At 37.6% G+C, this 19,477-nt stretch overlaps 1 protein-coding gene across 1 annotated transcript; it reads right to left on the bottom strand.

Annotated features, from left to right (window-relative positions):
• Positions 1-15,211: 15,211 nt before the first annotated feature.
• LOC113321986 (probable arabinose 5-phosphate isomerase) lies at positions 15,212-17,566 on the bottom strand. Its single transcript, XM_026569982.1, has 3 exons — positions 16,807-17,566; positions 15,723-15,946; positions 15,212-15,633 (listed from the first exon to the last, which is right to left on the bottom strand). The coding sequence occupies exons 1-3, from the start codon at positions 17,467-17,469 to the stop codon at positions 15,477-15,479; spliced, it is 1,044 nt and encodes a 347-aa protein (XP_026425767.1). The 5' UTR covers positions 17,470-17,566; the 3' UTR covers positions 15,212-15,476.
• Between the last annotated feature and the right edge of the window lie 1,911 nt (positions 17,567-19,477).

Raw genomic sequence — 19,477 nt, forward strand, 5'->3', positions numbered from 1 at the left:
TTTATGGGTGTAAATTTATGATCAAAACTCGTTTTAATTCAAATATCAACCAAAAATCAATTTTTGGGAAAAACAAAGTTTGGTAGTTAAAAACTCAAAATCTTCCAGATCTAGATTATTAACATATAATTAAAGAGAAAAGAGAGAATTTGTCCTGTTTGAACAGTTAATTGATGAAGATTCACTAGATTTCTTTCTTGCTGCACTTTCTTTGTCTATAATCTTTGATGCGATACTAACATCTGTGACTGTTTCTAAATCCCTAATTTTGTGAACTCCTGATGTTAGTTGTTGTTCTCTCATTGGAATTTCTATTTTCGCCCTTGTAGCTTATAGATCCAATTGAACTCATCATTTCTTTGAATCTTCTTGGAACCAACAAGTAGGTAGTGTTTCTAGCACCAAAATGTAGTTGTACGAAATCCTACAACACACCCCTTGTACTATCATGAATATGATTTCTAGATCTAAACTTATTTGATATGAAAATAAAGATAAAGATAATGAAAATAGAAAATAAGACACAAGATTTACGTGGTTCGATCAATGTGATCTACATCCACGGGGTTAGGGATCTTCACTATGATTGTTTGTAATTACATATGGATTACAATTGAGACTCCATTAATGAGTATTTGGAGCTCTTGGTTAAAGAAGGAAGAAGAAGATAATAATACAAATTCTGCTCTCTCTACAAATGTGTCCTCCCTAAAGTATCTCTCTCCTTTTTCTTTTTGATTATCCCCCTTTCTCTCTCTTGCCTTTCTCTTTATATAGGTATTTACATAATGGATGAGAGCTCATATATGTTGGGGTACAACTAACATTTCCCCTAATTTCGGATCCGGCTTGCGGTATTTTCGCAAGCTTACAAATGTTAATTTCGCAAACATCATAAATTTCGCACGATCATCATATTTTTCTCATGTTTAAGCTGATGTCATCCGTTATGTCATTTCTGAAATCATTCTGCGATGTCTTCGTGATGTATTGCTAGTAATTTCGCAAGCGTGTCGTTGTTGTGAGATTCTGATCCTACAGATATCTTCTAGATTCCTCACTTTCTCTCTATGTAGATCTCTCTCTAGAATTCTCTGTAGGAAGACCATCTAATGTTACATAAGTTGTCCATCTCCTTGTACATGGACTGGTATTTATAGTCTAAATAAACTCGTGATGGCTTGATCGTCCGAGTTGGATGAGCTGTCTTCCATTGTGCTAGTTCCCTCGGGATGGTTCTATACTATCCCTCGTGGTGGCTTGCTTGGTTCTCCCTCCAAGTTATCTCGCTCTCCCCTGGATCGTGTTGGCCTTCTGTGGAGAACCTCGCGCTCTATTGCCTCGGGGTCGTAGTGTAGATCGTCCGAGTCTTCCGTCACGATGTGCAACCACCCCTATCCTGTTCTTATGCTTCATTAAATGCGGTCTTGCTTTTTAGACTTGACCGTCTGAGCGGATTAGACCTTTACCTACAGGCGTCATTCATGTGGCGCCTGTGAAGTTGCCTCGACTGAGACAAATCCTCCTTTTTAGAGAATGATTTGGTGCTCCTACCTTATCATCTCATCATGTAATCATCCCTTGAGATGTTGACACGTGGTCATCGGGTATTTTACCCACACAGAGACAGATGTGTTTGTGACTACTTTTCTATCTTGCCTATCGGAGATATAAATCTCAAGCCAATCTTACGATTGCACTCAATCACGATAGAAACGACAAGATCAGATCACGCAACTACAGAGAAAATAGTTGGGTCTGGCTTCACAATCCCAATGAAGTCTTTAAGTCGTTAACCTACAGGGTTTCGTGAAAAACCTAAGGTTAAAGAAGAATCAACTCTAGCTTATACAACCAGTATCACACAGGAGGTGTGGGGATCAGGTTTCCCAGTTGCTAGAGTTCTCATTTATATAGTCTCAAAATCAGGGTTTGCAATCTCAGTTACCTTGGTATCAAAGCATTCAATATTCGCAGTTAGATGAAAACCTGATTATATTCAAGCTTATATCTTTCAACCGTTAGATCGATGTTAGCTTGTTATACACACATGAAATGTAACTTCATTTAGGTTTGAGTAATCGTACCTAAACGTGTTCAAATGAGCACTTTCATATCAACCTTATTCTTCTTCACCATAACTAGTTCAAATGACTCAAATGAACTATTTAGAGAGTTTTTCAATTGCTTAGATCTCATAGAAGTATACAAGGCACAATCGAAGCAAAATCGATTTTGATTCACTCGAATCGATTCATGAACAGGATAGCCACGATTTGCAAAGATTGCATTTCATAATATATAAAATCTTTTAGTTCATGAACAAACTAATTTTAGAAAGTAACCTACCTAAGTATGCGAACAGGTACGTGTACTTAAGTAACCGGATTGAGTTTGTTTTTCACTTCCAAACTCCAGCAGAAATTCACGGACGTGAACTTTCCGTCAGCACATGTACGGGTACGCATACTCACCCAGGTTTCCAACAACCGCAAGTACGCGTACGGGTACGCATACTTTGGGTTCCCGGTTTTGGACTTTTACACAAATGTACTATGTTTATATCCAAAGTTGGTAACATGTTCTAAACTCTCATTTCAATTATTGAAACTTTCTTAAAGGATGTTATATAGTTGTTATTCACAAACTATTTTTCATCAAAGCGATTTTCAAGTTATTGAAATAGTCAACATGAATTTCATCACAAGTAAAGATGAACTTGGCCAAAACGAAAGCTTACCAACACATATTTCGAGAAATAGATAAGCGAGATAAACTCGGCTCGAAATAACAAATGTGTATAATCGAAGTCTATATAGCAATGCGACTTTTGTCTCAAGATAGGAGATAGAATAGATAGACTTTTGAGTGATAGATAAGTTAAAGTCTCGATATACCTTTTTATCGATGAAGTTCCACCAGTTCCTTGAGTAGTTTTTCGTCTTTGCATGATGAACGTCGTGGAGTCTAGAGCTCAACTACACTTACTATCCTAGTCCGAGACTTAGCTATAAGTAGACTAGAAATCAAGACGTATAGTTTTGGCAACTAAACTTGACAAACAAGCTTGAGATAGCAACACTTGCGAATTCGACCGAGCAGTGCTCTAAAAGTTTCAATGTGCCAGTATCCAGATTATGGAAATGATATAACTACGCACAACCATATGTGAAATTTTTTTTGGAAAAGTGAAGCGTACAACGCCCAGGAAGGAAGACGGGCTGTAGAATTTTTAAGTCGTAAAGATTGTTTACACAGGACTCTGCTAAGTCGTAACATAATGTATAAAGTCTGACACCCGCATGGTGCTCGAAGGTTGGAAGGAGAAGTTTGATTACTTTGACACCAGTCAACTGATGGTTAAAGTGTTTGAAAAAATAGAAAACTCATATATTTCTTACCGTCTTTGGTCGGTCAACAATCCGATTGTTTCAGTTTCATATTCTACGACGCATATAATTACCATCCCTAATTAGGTACTAAATTGACGATCTTTAGACTAGTAACTCTTTGTTTTTTACACTAACTCAAATCAAAGTAAATCATCGAAACAAAAAACTTTACAATCTAATTCAGTTCCTACATCTCAGGCCTAACTTATGTTTCAACTTGCTTACATCGCTATTTTTTGTTCATTTTTTCCTTTTAAAACTAAAAAAATGATGTCGGTGTCTGTATTATTACATTATCTTAATTATAGCCTAAATAAAATTTAACTATATACTACCTCAGTTTTTTTTTTAATATTATCATTTTTTTATTTTAACACAAAAATAATACCATCACCATCTATATACTACAGGAGGAGTATTAATTTTTCGATAAAATACTATCACCATCTATCAAATAAAATTCGACCACTAATTACGCCAGATGATATGCAGATTTTTGCCGAAAAAGAACTTAAAAAATTGCCCAATTCTGCGTATATAGTCAACGTACTGCTGAATTCCAAAAACAGCATACATGACCAAAAGGTCAAAATATGACCAAATAAAGTGACGACCATGACCCTATACACGACTGCACGATGAATGCAGTGAGAACATTTTTTTTGGAGTGCACTAATAGTGCATTCGAAATATTGACCAATCAACTCGACTCATGTTCATGGTAAACAACACTCGACACTATTTAGTCAACGGTCAACATTACAATTTTCGAGTGTCCAGTAGGAGTGCACCCGAATACTGGGGTCAGTCAACAGTCAATGGTACATTTGTGCTACATTTGTGGGACTCAAGGAGTCCTCGTTTGACCAAAACATTTGCTAGAAGTTTATTTGCGAGGGTAAAAAAGGTGTAAAACGGTTGTTAAGAGTCCAAAATGTTATTTTTGAAATTTTCCGATAAGGAACAATAAATGCCAAAATTTCACCTTCTTTCTAAGTCATGTTAGGGTAAACAACTCCATATGACAATGACGTGACATACTTATTAAAACAAAAAGGCTTTACACTGTATAATTTAAATGTTGATTTTAGTATACCTGCGGATATTGGTTAGGTTAATCATATCTTTGCAATTAATGTGCCTGATTATTGTAATCTACTAGGATTAAAGTATACTTATATTAGTAGTTACAATGTGCCTGATTATTGTAATCTATTTGGATTAAAGTATACTGATATTAGTAGTTACATTTGTATGTCATTACCTAAATCTCTCCTCTCTCTCAGTGTTTAAGTATACTGCTCGACAATAATTAAATCTGAAATCCACTCTTTAACATGAAATAACATGTTAATGAAACTCAAATTGCATTCAAATTCATGTGATGACGCATGCGATAATTAGGACTAAGGTGAAAATTCGACTTTCCAAATTATGTATATAAGTACCAGTACCACTGCAGCACAAACTAAGAAATCATTCGCCTTCCCATAGCAAGAAACTAATATACAAGTAACGAGCTAGGAGATCGAGATTGAGAGTACAAAGGTAACGAACTTGTTGTTTGTGTTAGCTATGATCTTTTCGCTTTCTTTATATTCTGTTCATTCATGTAAGACTCTGGATGAAGGGTGTGCATATCACGACGGATATCCAGTAAGTTAACGTTGTTGTGATGGATTAAAGTGCACTGGTTGGATCAACTTGACCTGTACAAAATGTTACCAAGTTGGTGAAGATTGTGGATTTTTTGGCAACGATTGTTGTCCTGGGACGCACTGCGATAGTCTGTTCTCTGGGAAATGTGTATCTGACTAGTTGTATCAGAGTTATTGATCATATATGGGCTGAATCTGTTTGTGCTTGTTGTCTTTCTAGTTATTGCTTCCCTAATAAATATCGATTAGCCAGAACTATATATGGTTATCTGAAACCAGTCGAGTACTGCTGGCTCGATCAGTGCTTAATTATGGTCATTTTCTTGGTGATCATTTTCTGTATGTTTTTATTTTTTTTTTGTAAAATCATGGTTGTATGTGTTTGATTATTAATAAATTGTAAGCCTATTAAAGTTGAGCAGTCTAAATACCCATACATATATATCATCAATAGTTCTGATGCAAATAATTTATAGAGGAAAACTACCGCATGGAACACCAAAAGATTCATGAAGAAATCGACAAGTTTCACCGACCTGGTAACATGGAGGTTCACAAGTCCCATGGATTACATAAACAATTACTATTTTGTTTGAAGATTAAGAGACCCGCCAAAGACTAAAATCAGATACACGAAGGCTAATGGTGGACTCACAAAATTATTTTATCAGAAAACAAAATTCCGAACTGGCTAAATACACAATTATAGCGAGCAAACTTGTTCTTATTAGAAAATTTGGTTACCACAGTGGTTGCTTTTGCTTACACTATAGAAACATTACAAAGGAAACGAGCATCATAGTGCTTGCTCTAATGCATACAAAGCTCATAATTTCCTACCATAGAAAACATATGATTTATGCACCATTGGCTCTGTATCATTAACTTTCCACTAGTCTAGTACTCTAGTTCATGAATCATTGAATCAACAATGATGGAGGGACAACTATGAATGTCCGTAGATTGTGGAAAACTGAGATCTAGCTTAAAACCATTAAGCTTAAATTCAGTGTCTCTTTCATTTCAATGGGAATATAAGAGGAAAAATCATCATTTCCATCCTACAAAATAGTAGTCGCAGAATGGATCTAATGGAGAGGGTCTAATGTGTTCATATATCTTAAATCAAGATCTTCCTACGGAATATTAGTATGCTTAGGACGAGGAGATTTGACAAATTTACAAAGAAGATCAAACAGGGAGGGGCGGCAAAGGGCCTGACCTCCTGAAGGGGGAAGAAAGTGACTTAACAATTGTTCACACTGTATTAATATGGAGATGAATCTTGTCTGTCAATTTCAAGAATGCTGCTCAGTTGACTCAACTGGTGGTACGAGAGTTGCAAGGGTATTTCTCCCTTTGGAGTGAACCTGCGCTTCATTTCATTAGGGGTGAGAATTTGCATCGACTTTACCAACCTCAACAAGGCCTTCTCTAAGGACAATTATCCACTCCATAGCATCGACCAACTGGTCGAACCTGTGGAAGGATACGAAGAACTGTCCTTCATGGACGGTTACTCAGGGTACAACCAGGTTTTCCTGACGGAAGAAGACCAACAACACACAGCATTCTACACCCCTCACGGCCTCTATTGTTACACAAGGATGCCCTTCGGACTGAGAAATACGGGGACGACATATCAGAGGATGGTCGACGCTATCTTCAAACCGTGGATAGGGAATACGCTAGAGGTCTACGTAAATGATATGCTGGTCAAAAGTAAGCTACGAGCGGATCATCACCAGGATTTGAGAGATATCTTTGAGGCTATGAGGAAGCACAACATGAAAATAAACCCGTAGAAGTGTACGTTTGGTGTTACTTCAGGAAAATTCATTAGATACCTAGTAACTAAAAGCGGCATCGAGGTCGATCCTTCCAAAATCCAAGCCATCGTAGAAATGCCATCTCCGAAGAACTTGAAAGAAGTCCAAAAACTCAATGTATCCCTAGCAGCGCTAGGGAGGTTTATGTCAAGATCATCAGATAGATACAAACCGTTTTTCAACATCCTCAAGAAGGGATGCAAATTCGAGTGGACCCCTGAATGTGAGATAGCTTTCCAACAAATTAAGGAGTACTTGGAAACAATCCCCATTCTCCAGAAGTCGGATACTAACGAAGTATTGGCTCTTTATATAGATGCAACCGATGATGCAGTCAGCGCAGTGCTTGTTAAAACCAATATGAAGATTGAGCAGCCAATTTACTATGTCACCAAAACACTTAACCCGGCGGAACGGAATTACATGAAGATCGAGCAGATCATTTTGGCACTAGTATGGGCAACTCAGAAGTTGAGAACCTATTTCTTGACTCATTATGTTCGTGTCCCCTGCAAAGCACCGTTAGAGGCTATTCTCAAAAGCACTGGGAAAGTTGGGAGGATAGCAAAATGGAACACACATCTCGACCAATTCAACATAATCCATGAGATTCAACATTCCCAGAAATCTCAAGTTTTGGCAGATTTCCTAGCCTGACGAGGAAGTCCAAAGCATGCCAGAAACCGAAGATGGAAAATACCCTGTCGATATTCTGGAACCTACAAACCAAAGGCAATGGGAAGTCTTCGTAGACGAGTCCAGAAATCGGGAAGGTGCTGGCATAGGCATCGTAATCACCACCCCCACCGGAGAAAGGATCGTCCATGCGCTGAGACTAGAGTTCAAGGGGCATACCAACAACATCGTCGAATACGAGGATGTGGTACACGCTCTTCGTTTAATAATAGAAATGGGCTTAACCGAGGTACGCTTGACAAGTGACTCACAGCTGGTCATACAGCAAATAGGGCTAGAATACAATGTCTACGACGAAACCCTTTCAAAGTATATGGCGTTGTACAGACACTGGCAGCCCAGATACCGAACATCAAATTTCGGCACCTATGCAGAAAGGAACTCAGGCATGCCGATGCGTTGGCATACATTTCATCTGTGTTAAAAGATGATAGCGTGAAAGCTATCAAAGTATCCAGGGTGTACGAAACTTCTATCATCCCTCAGCAATCCCTCTCCACACACCGCAAGGACAACGTTGGGGAGGACATTGCTGAGGATGATATAGGGGAGGATATTGCTGAAGATTTCATGGAAGATGACATCGTAACGAAAGCAAATGAGGCTGAGGATTTTACCAAGGAAAAATATTGGAGATCTGAGATTCATCTTTACCTTCAAGAAGGTACTCTACCTGCAGACCTGAAACTAGCCAGGAAGATACAAGCCAAGGAAGGGAGATATGACCTCCGCGACGGGATCTTATATAAAAAAATCTTTCCTTTGGCCATTACTACGATGCGTGTCAAGACAAGAGGGGCACCTCATTCTAAAAGAAATACATTATGGCGATGCAGGGAACCATAGCGGAATGAGATCGTTATCGGACAAGGAAAAAATGCAGGGGTAGTACTGGCCACAGATGATAAGAGATGCATCTAGGATGTCTAAAAGACGTGAAGAATGTCAACGGTTTGCCAGAAGGATCCATGCTCTCGCAACAAATGGGTCAGAAAAAAGACGATTCTTAATCGTAGCCACGGACTACTTCAACAAGTGGGTGGAGGCCAAGGCTCTGGCTAGAATCCGTGACTCAGACGTATTCACTTTCATCTTCCAAAATATCATCTGCAGGTTCGTTATCCCAGCGGAAATCGTATCCGACAATGGCAAGCAATTACAAGGAAAAAACATAGACATGTTTTTCGATACTTTCAAAATCAGGAAGAACAAATCAACACCGATCTATCCCCAGAGCAACGAACAAGCCGAAGCCAAGAATAAAACTATCGCCCTCATCCTCAAGAAGCAATTGGATGAACACAATAAACGCTGGTGCGAACAACTACACAACGTCTTATGGGCATACCAAACCACGCGTCGGTCCACCACCGGTGAATCTCCATTCCTCCCTACATACGGGGACGGAGCGGTCATACCAACGGAAATCCTTATGTAAATAACGAAGACCGAGGCATGGGAAAAGAACCCCACCACGGACATGATGTTGGAAAGGCTAGATGACTTGGAGGAAAGAAGGGAAGCAGCGTTACAAAGGATGGAAAACTACCAGCAAAAGTTAGCAAGGGAGTACAATAAAAAGGTTAAGCTTAGAAATTTTGTAGAAGGGCAGTATGTGCTGAGAACTATACACCAATACCAGCGAGAGAAGAAGTGGGATAAACTAGCACCAACGTGGGGAGGACCATTTACATCGCAGGAAACGGTGCATACTACCTTCGTAACCTCAAAGGAGAAATCCCCAGACTCCCTTGGAATGCTAAATATCTCAAACCATACTACCCATAATGCAGCGCAACCCTGCACCTGCGTGAAGAGTACCGGAAGAAGAAAGCAGCGTACTCGCTCGACATGTTTCTATCTCTGGACGAGGAGTAACAACCCTCAATCTATCAATCAAAACGATCCACCTTTTTGAAAAATCTATCCATTGGGGAAAGTATTCACTTACAATCTCTCAGGACCCCTCTATTAGTGTTTATAAGTGTAAAACCATGGGGGAGACATCCAGCAGAAAGAGATACACAACCAACTCTAAGGTAGCGGTTCAGCGGAATGGGTGTTTGTAAATATTTCAATAACTCACCACATATCCGGGAACGCTGCCTCGACCCCCACCGTCTGGGAATCCTCTGGCCCAGGATTAGCCAGCGGGGTATAGGTCCCAAGATGATCACGAAGGTGCACACCTTCGGCATCGCAAACAAACACTTTTATCATTTGAAATCTTATTAAGAATCTAATATATTAACTGACCAAATGTTGCAGGTAGGAAGAAAATTGTAAATATACCAAACGGGATTGTCCATCAAACATGTTGTGTCTACACGCCACAACAAAATGGTGTTGTCGAAAGAAAACATCGACATTTGCTTAATGTAGCACGGTCCTTAAGGTTTCAAGCACACTTACCGATCCAATTTTGGGGTGAATGTGTATTGGCTGCTACTTATCTTATCAATAAGCTTCCAACACCAGTTTTGTCTCATAAATCTCCGCATGAAGTCTTACTACATGCACCCCCCTGATTATTCTTCTCTTCGGGTCTTTGTTTGTCTATGCTTTGCTAGAAACACACGAATTTCTCATAAATTTGATGAAAGAGCAAAATCTGGAACATTTATTGGTTACCCTTTTGGGCAAAAGGGTTATACAGTTTATGATTTGAAATCCAAAACTACATACATCTCTCGTGATGTAGTTTTTCATGAGAATGTTTTTCCATTCAAGGATTTTAATGATTCTATGTCCCTGCCTCACACTTTGTCAGATAACTCGGATGACTATATTTATCACGAATCTCTACTTGATTCTCGGACACAAACACCCTTTCTACCACTTCCCAATATTTCTTCACCTGTTCCTTGTTCAATGTATCATCCTGAACAATCCTGGCATTCCTACTACTATTTCCGCTGCACAACCTACTGCTATTTCGGATGATCAAAGAAATACATCTCGTATTCGTTCTTCTTTGGCTTCTGATAGTCTTTCTCCTAGAAAATCATCATCAACAATGCACAGTTCTCCATATCCGGTGCATAGTTCTCCATCTCCTGCCATGACACAGAATTCTCTGACATCTCCAGCGCAGAGCTCTCCTTCTCCTGTCATGACACAGAATTCTCCGGCATCTCCAGCGCAGAGCTATCCATCTCCTTCCATGCAACAACATATCCCGGCAGCTTCTTCCATGGATTCTCCAGCACCTGAACCTACTAGATCGACTAGAGTTCTTAACCCACCTCCTTATTTACGAGATTATCACTGTTCAGCTGCTGTCAATGACTCTAATTCACTTTATCCAATGATAAAGTATTTGTCTTTCGATAAATTTTGTCCATCGCATAAAGATTTTTTTGCTTCGGTTATTTTAAGCGAGGAACCAAAATCTTTCTCTCAATCCAATGAATGTCCAAAATGGAGGGCTGCAATGGACAAAGAAATTATGGCCTTGGAGGCTAATAACACTTGGATACTTGTTGATTTACCACCTGGTAAAACTGCTATCGGTTGTAAGTTGGTTTTCAAAATCAAGTTTAATTTCGATGGTACTATTGAGCGTTATAAGGCTCGTCTTGTAGCCTAGGGTTATACACAACAAGAAGGTATTGATTACTATGATACTTTTGCTCCTCTGGATAAATTGGTTATTGTTCGTGTTTTGTTATCTATTGCAGCTATCAAAGGATGGGCTCTTCATCAATTAGATGTAAACAACGTATTTCTTCAAGGGGATCTCGATGAAGAAATTTATATGCGTTTACCTCCAGGTATGGCACGCAATGGTGAGACTGAAGTTTTTAAACTCAATAAATATCTATATGGCCTTAAACAAGCCTCTCGTCAATGGTTCTCCAAACTATCTTCGGTTTTATTGTCTGAAGGTTTTACCAAGTCCTTATGTGATAATTCTCTTTTCACATATCATCAAGGAACAACATCAATTTTCTTCCTTGTTTATGTTGATGATATCATTATTACTGGCACAAATAATGACTTCATTAATTACCTTAAGCTGCATCTAACATCTCATTTTTCAATTAAAGACCTTGGTCGCCTACAATACTTCTTAGGTATTGAAGTTTCTAGGTCTTCCAAAGGTATTTTTCTATGTCAACATAAATACATCCTTGACATTCTCAAAGATTTTGGCCTTACAGGGGCTCGTGTATCCACTTTTCCAATGGATACTCATCTCAAGTTACTCCCTACCGATGGTGTAGAGTTAACTGATCCTAGTTCATTTAGACGTTTAATTGGTCGTTTGTTATATCTTACTGTCACTCGTCCTGATATCACTTATTATGTCAATTATCTTAGTCAATTTCTTCAGCATCCAAGATCTGTTCACATGGATGCTGCTCAGCGTATATTATGCTATCTTAAAGGCACTATAGGTCATGGCATATTTCTGTCTTCCTCTAGTTCTCCATATCTCCATGGTTATACAGACTCTGATTGGGAAGGTTTTCCCATTCACACGTCACTCTACCACTAGATACTTTGTTACCTTAGGTGACAGTCCTATTTCATGGAAATCTAAGAAACAACCAATAGTGGCTCGTTCCTCAGTTGAGGCTGAATAACGTGCTTTGGCAAATCTAACAGCTGAACTTCAATGGCTCGTTTATCTCTTAAAGGACTTGCATTTTTCTTGTCCTCTTCCTATCACCGTCTCATGTGATAGTCAGGCAGCAATTCACATTGCTCAAAATCCAGTATTTCACGAAAGAACAAAGCACATTGAGATTGATTGTTACTTTGTACGCGAAAAGTTGTTACGTGGCTTGATTCTTCCAAAGCACCTACCATCTTCTGATCAATTGGCTGACGTTTTCACTAAGCCTCTGGGAGCTCCAAAATTTGGTCGACTAGTTGGCAAGTTGCGCATTCGTTCAGGATCTACCGCTCCAACTTGAGGGAGGGTATTAAACTTCACACGTACATAATTCAAGTTGTTGTATTTTTACTAGGTCTCCCTACTATTCTGTTGTAACTATTCTAGTTTACCTATTCTCCTCCTTATTAGTTTTAGTCGTTCTATTCATCAGCAACTCCTATTCTTTTTTCGTTTCAGTTGTAACCCTATCAGATGTAATCATATATAAATATTTAATGAATTAAATCTCAGTACAGTTGTATGAGATACAAAACCCAAACCAGATTTCTTCAGTTTTCACTGTCCTTTTGCATTTGTAACTCCGCTGTTGCTCAAAGATTTTTTTTCTTAATCAGTAAACTAACTCCATATTACTCTTAACTAATCCAACAAATCTACAGGATGGTTTTACTCTGGAACGTAGTGAACTCGAGAATGATCTTGGCATGGTCTAAGAATTTGACGAGTCAATTTGTAGCTCTTAATTTGGTCAATTTAAGCTGTACACAATAAAGTGAGATCTGATATACTCAAATTTGATCATCACACTAGGAACTTGATGATCTACATTTCAAACGTGTCGGAACATAGGAAAGTAATGGTAAATGGTGCACCAACTTCGACAGATGGTGCTAACTAGTCCCCCACGCTTAAAGGACAAACCAGCTCCAAAAATCAGCATGTTGGGCCTGAACAACTACAAACGAACAACAACAATATCTTCTACCACTCTTCATTCTGAAGTCCAGAAAATCAATCTTCATCTCTACATTCATAAATGCATAACGGCTCCTAGTTCTACAAGAATGCATTCTTCTTCGGGGCAATGACCTTTGCTTTGGTGGTTGCACAAGACATATGGCCCCAACACCTGCACCTGCATCAATAACCAACAAGTTATTTGAATTCTAAATTCTCTTTTTATCTTCTGATTTCTGAATTTGATGCATTCAACTACTGAACACAAATACAGATATATACATATCAAAAAAATCAACAAAAAACAACAACTTGATTCTAGGCGAAATCAACAAATTTAAGTGTTTATCATGTGTTTTCTGAACTTCATCAGCTAGCTCTCTTGTCCGCATATCCCACATTGCCTCCACAGAGATCTCTTCTAATGGACCTTCATGATAGAGCAGACAAGGGGAACTGAAGAAGTAACATAGGGAGTTAAAAATAAGCTGTAAAACTCTGAAGACAAAAGAAAAGATTTGAATTCAAAGAACCAGAATCAACCGCAAAACAAAACATAATCTGGAACTTAAAAGCAAGCAAGAAAATTAACAAACAAATTTAAACTTACCTTGAAGTAACATAAGGAGTTAATTAACAAACAAATTAAGGGTGATAATAAGAAACATACATCACTGAAGTTCTTTTATGATCAGCAACAACAATGTCTTCTAAACATTCAAGTCATTAAAGTAAATTCTGACGAAAATGTGGCAATCTTATTTACTAAGTCATTATCTAAGTCCATATTTGAAAAACATGTGAGAAGTATTGGGCTAAATAAATTGTCCGAATTTCCATGACTACATGTGAAAAGTACATGACTAAAGGAATTGTATAAAGCCCGTGATTGCATGCGTAAGACTAAAGGACTTGTCTAAAACTCCCATGACGGTTATGGACTAAAGAAATTGTCCTACATCAGGGGGAGCTTCTAATGGTATGTTGAACTCTTTTTCCCTTCTTCGAGGATACTTTTTCCCACAGGATTTTGTTACTCGACAAGCTTTTTAATGAGACAACAATAATACCATCAATGCAAATCACGGGGAGATGTCAACATCAGGGGGAGCATCTAGCGATGCACTGACGACATCAAAGTGTGTTGTACTCTTTTCCTTCACCGAGGTTACTTTTTTTCCACAAGGTTTTGTTACTCGGTAAGGTTTTTAGTGAAACAACAAAAACACTAGAAATACAATTCGGTTGAGGTTGTTCTTCTCCTTACGAGTGTTCGGGTTTTTGTGCGAAATATTTTTCCTGACACAGTTCTACAAAGAAGAAAAGTCTTGACAAGCTATGCCATTTCAGAAGCTCAAGTGTCTTTCTCCTTCGACCAGTTTTTCACCAACATACATTTTCTGGCAAGGTTTTGACAAAGCAACGAGTCTATGATGATGGTCATCCAAGGGAGAGTGTTGTAGTAAAGTGGTTCATAGTATGGATGACCATTCCTTATGGCTAAGCGCATAACACATTTCTTTATGTTGGACACATGTAGAACTTGTCCTTTGTTACTAGACACATGTAGCTCTTTCTCTTATCCTTGGTTACAAGTGTACTAACACAAGCTCTCACCCTCTTGTATTTAAATGGAACTAATGGAAATGAAAAACACACATGATTTACCTTCTTTTCTTTTCATACTTTGTCTCCTTTATGTTTTTGTCCCTTGTTTTGTCTACCAATTTAAACAAGACAAAATAATAATAAAAATTTAAATTCCGGATCTCCGGCTATCATCTAAATCCAACGGCAACCAGGCGCGAGTTCATTTTAGCTTATTTTAAGGGTTTTTTTAGACCTATATGTATTTTTCTTTTTCCATCCCTTTGGTTTATGGGGGTGGTGGGGTCTTGACCCCATTTCGTAATTCTTTTAATTACGTTATTTTTTGCTGCAATAAACCATTTGGACTTGGTAAAAAAAAAAAAAACACAGTTTCAAAGTGAAATTTTATAAATCTAAGGGAATATCGATGCACTAATAACAAACACTCTTACGCAACAAAAATCATGGCTTAATTCTTGTGCAACAAAATCTGTTCACAATCAATTTCACTTTAACACACCAGTTTATACTAACTATCCCGATATTTTACTGAAAATTTTAGTGTGAGCGTTAACTTAGATAAAGACAATAGAGCAATCAACATCGATTGATAAATATCAATATAGTTTTGCAGATAACAGATCCCCATTCAAATTAGGGAGATAAATACACAAAGAATAAAAAAATTAGAAACCAACCATAATAGGATCTGGCGATCTGGGTCCAGTGTTTACAGACCTGCTGAGACTAATCCATGCAATGTGATGATACCAATTACAACATTTTGATGATTAACGACTGGCAGAAAATGCACCGGTGATGGTGGAGATTCCATTTTCTGCATTGCTTCCACCGCCATCGCCTCTGGACCGATAATTCTGGGGTTCCTGAACATCAAAGGATAGTTATATGCGTTTATGAAAAGGCAGAACATATCTTAAGTTAACAAAAAAATTAAGAACCAATGTGTCTTTACCTGTTGCACATTTGCCCAACGGTAAGCTTGAAGAAACCTTCACCACTGGCTTTGAGTGTTCGCCGCAGATCTCCATCAGTAAATGTGCCGACTAGATTGTGTTCGTCGTCGATAACTAGTATACAGCCACATCCTTTACTCGTAAGTTCCACGAGTTGATCTATTATCATATCATCTTCCATGCATAACGGAAGTTCTTCTTGCTTCTTCATAACATCCTTGACCTAAAAAACAATTAAATGGTACACCAAATCAAATCTTCATTACGTCAAGGAATGGGTGTTATCTAGGTCCGTAGAACTGTAATCTATGGAAACAAAAATCAGTGATTACCCCAAACTTTAACAGAATAATTTGAATCATTTAGCATGACAAAAACCGAACTGACCGAATTGGAAAATTTTGATTTAATTCCTGAATTTTCACAAATAAGTACTATCCGAGGAATGAAACCAAAATTGATTCAATACGATCCTTGAAATTGAAAAACTCGATATCACCCTTCTAATCATGTCTTAATGACATAAAGATACCCAATATCTTTCTATCAACATAATTAAACAGAATCTTTTTCCTGTGCCCGTTATCTGTTGGAACGAACTCTAAAACTTTCTACATAACCAACACATGAATTGTCAGTTCTATAGTATAGATCGTTAACTATAGACAATTTAGCACGAACTCTAATAATTTTCTACATAATCGACACGTGCGTTATCAATTCAACAATGCTGTCCAATAACCTTTAGTAATGAACACACTCAATAATGTTGTTCGTTAACCATAGGCAAGAACTCTAATAAGTTTCTATTTAATTCGACAGACACATTATCTCAAGCTTATGGCGTTGTTCGTGAACAATTATAAGCAATTCTGTATTGCTTTACCTTCAATTATTAACTCGATTCGTATCATAATACGCATACACATAAATACGTACACAACAACAAGATAATTTTTTTCATCCCTACTTCTTCTAATTCCTATATATGTGATGAGAGAAATAAATCTAAATTATCTACAATTCATTTATTCCAACGAAACACAGATTAAATAGAAACAAAATAATTATTTCGATAATTACCTTAAAAATGAGGCTTTTCCCAATCCTTCCAGCAGGATGATTAGCAGCATATTCATCTCTAGACAAATTCTTTGCACTCATCAAGGCAATCGCAACCGTATCACCAAATACCATCTGAATGGCCGTACTGGTAACAGGAGCTAAATCAAAAGGACATATCTCCCTCTCCAAAGGTAAATGTACATTAAAATCACAAACAGCAGATAACAAATTTCCTTGATAACTAGTAACAGAAATTAAATAGGCTCCTTTAGCTTTGGCACAAGGTACTAATTTCATTAATTCTTCAGTATTACCAGACTTACTAAATAACACAAGAATATCAGATCTTGATAATATACCAATATCTCCATGTAATGCATCTGTTGGTGATAAGAAACTAGATCTAACACCCAATGAAACTAAGGTTTGTGAGATCTTTTGTGATACAAATCCTGATTTACCAACACCGCTGAAGAAGATGGTTCCTTTAGAACTTAACAAAGTTTGTGTAAATGTTAAGGTTTGTGATAAATCCAGATTTTGGAAAAAGTAGTTTAGGTATTTTTGTTGTGATTCGAAGAAAAGTCGTAAATCTTTTGGGTTTACTGATGATTCTTCGGAGGAGGAATTGGTATAGAATGAGAGATCGTATGCGGATGTTGAATGTGGTAGAGATCCCATTTTTCTTTTCTTTTTTTTCCGATCGAGAGAGTGATGTGAGAATGAAACGGAAAGGTAAGAAATAAGAAGCTTCAGAATTGAGATAACGGTATGACTATAATTCATTCCTACTTATAAAGAGATAAATTCTGCGGCAGATTCAGTGTTGACTGTCCAGTGAGTGGTGTTTGTCTTTTTGATGCTGCTATAGTTGGGAAAATTGCTGGTTGGTCTATGCTAGGGTTTAGAGGGAAATATGATTTAACCGTCGGTCAAAAAATGATTCGGAACATGGAAAACACGCCCCAACTGCAAACTTCTAGAAGAAATCATACTCCAACCCTGGACATGGTACGCGATTATGTGTCGGCGAATAATGCGCAAATATTACGGATGATCTTACGGATTGAACCCTCATATGGGGCATACGGGATAGTTTTGGGGCATCTTCCTCCTTAAAAGGCCTTGACAGAATAAGCTCTCACATTAAACGGTGATGAGATCTTCACTTCTTATTGGTCGAAATAGGCTTTTTCTAATGTAGAAGCTAAGATGAGGACACTTGGCATAACTCTTTTGTTCGAGATATTAAAAATTAGGTCACACTTTATTTATACCAAGTATTTAACTGTCCGTTAATAACACCGTTAAGAAAATGGAAGGTGGACAACACTTACGTGAGAATTTTAATTCAATTAATTTTCTTACACTATGTTTACACCAAATACTTAAATGTACGTTAGTAACACCGTTTAAGGTGGACAATACTTCCGTCAAACTACCAAAAATTTTAGGCAGTCGACAAAAGATCAAATACTTAAATGTACGTTAGTAACACCGTTTAAGGTGGACAATACTTCCCTCAAACTACCAAAAATTTTAGGCAGTCAGACGAAAGATTTTTTATTTTTTTTAGTTAAGCTGAATTTAGGAAAGGTAATACAAATTTGTTTATTGGAAAACACTGGTTTCCTTCCCGGGAACTCAATACCCAATGTGGGAATTAAGTGTTTGGAAACAGGGTCTGGATCGCCTGTGCCAAAAAGACATAAAACCATGTCCTATGTGCCCACCAATAGATGTGCAACACCTGTTTAGTCTACAACTAACAAATTTAGAGCATAGCTAACGTGATGTCCTACTTTGCTTCACAATTTACATTTTGAGAATTTCTAACATTATTTTTAAATTGTTTTATTCTTTTTGTGTCTAGCTTGGCTCATATTTACTTTACTTTAGTTTTTTTTTTTTTTTTTTAATTTTCATTTTTGAAATTTGATTTTGACCTATACGGATTAGATTTATGGTGGATGTAAAATCTAAAGACTCAACGTCCTTAGATAAATAGAGCTCCCACGTTGAACGGTGAGGAAATTCGTATTTTTTATTGGCCAAAATAGGTTGTTTTTAAGTTTTGTGAAACGAGCGCTTTGGTGATGACACTGGGACACATATGATTGGTTTAAAAGGAATAGGAATAAAAAAATAAATTTAGTATTTATGCGAGGACACTTGGCAATGTATGATTCGATTAGAAATTATAAATTTAAAACCAAAACCTAACCTACCGTGTTTGGAATTTTATGGAAGTTCAAATTCAATTTGGAAATCGAGTAACTATTATATTATGACTCTTTTTTCCAAATATATAAAGGGGAAAAAAGTCCACATATTCTTTGTGAAAATAAAAGGGAAAAATAAATAAAATCTGCACATATTCTCCACCTATTTAATGTATTTGCTCAGCAGACCAAATCAATAATTAACTGCCATGGGGCGGGGCGAAGCTCCGAGCACACCAAATCAAAAATACACTTCCACGGGGCGGGGCGCAATGTAGTCAATCTCGGCCAAGATAGCCGAGATACCGCCAAAAATATCGGTTTCGGTGTTTATCCGAGAAACCGATATTTCCGAAATTTCACCGATACGGCCGATATTCCACCGATATTTCGCCGATATTCACCGAAATATAATGTCTCGGTCCCGGACCGATATTCACCGAAATACGATATTGACTACATTGCGA

This window comes from Papaver somniferum, chromosome 1 (genome assembly GCF_003573695.1).
Source record: "Papaver somniferum cultivar HN1 chromosome 1, ASM357369v1, whole genome shotgun sequence".
In the NCBI taxonomy this organism is placed as follows: Eukaryota; Viridiplantae; Streptophyta; class Magnoliopsida; order Ranunculales; family Papaveraceae; genus Papaver; species Papaver somniferum.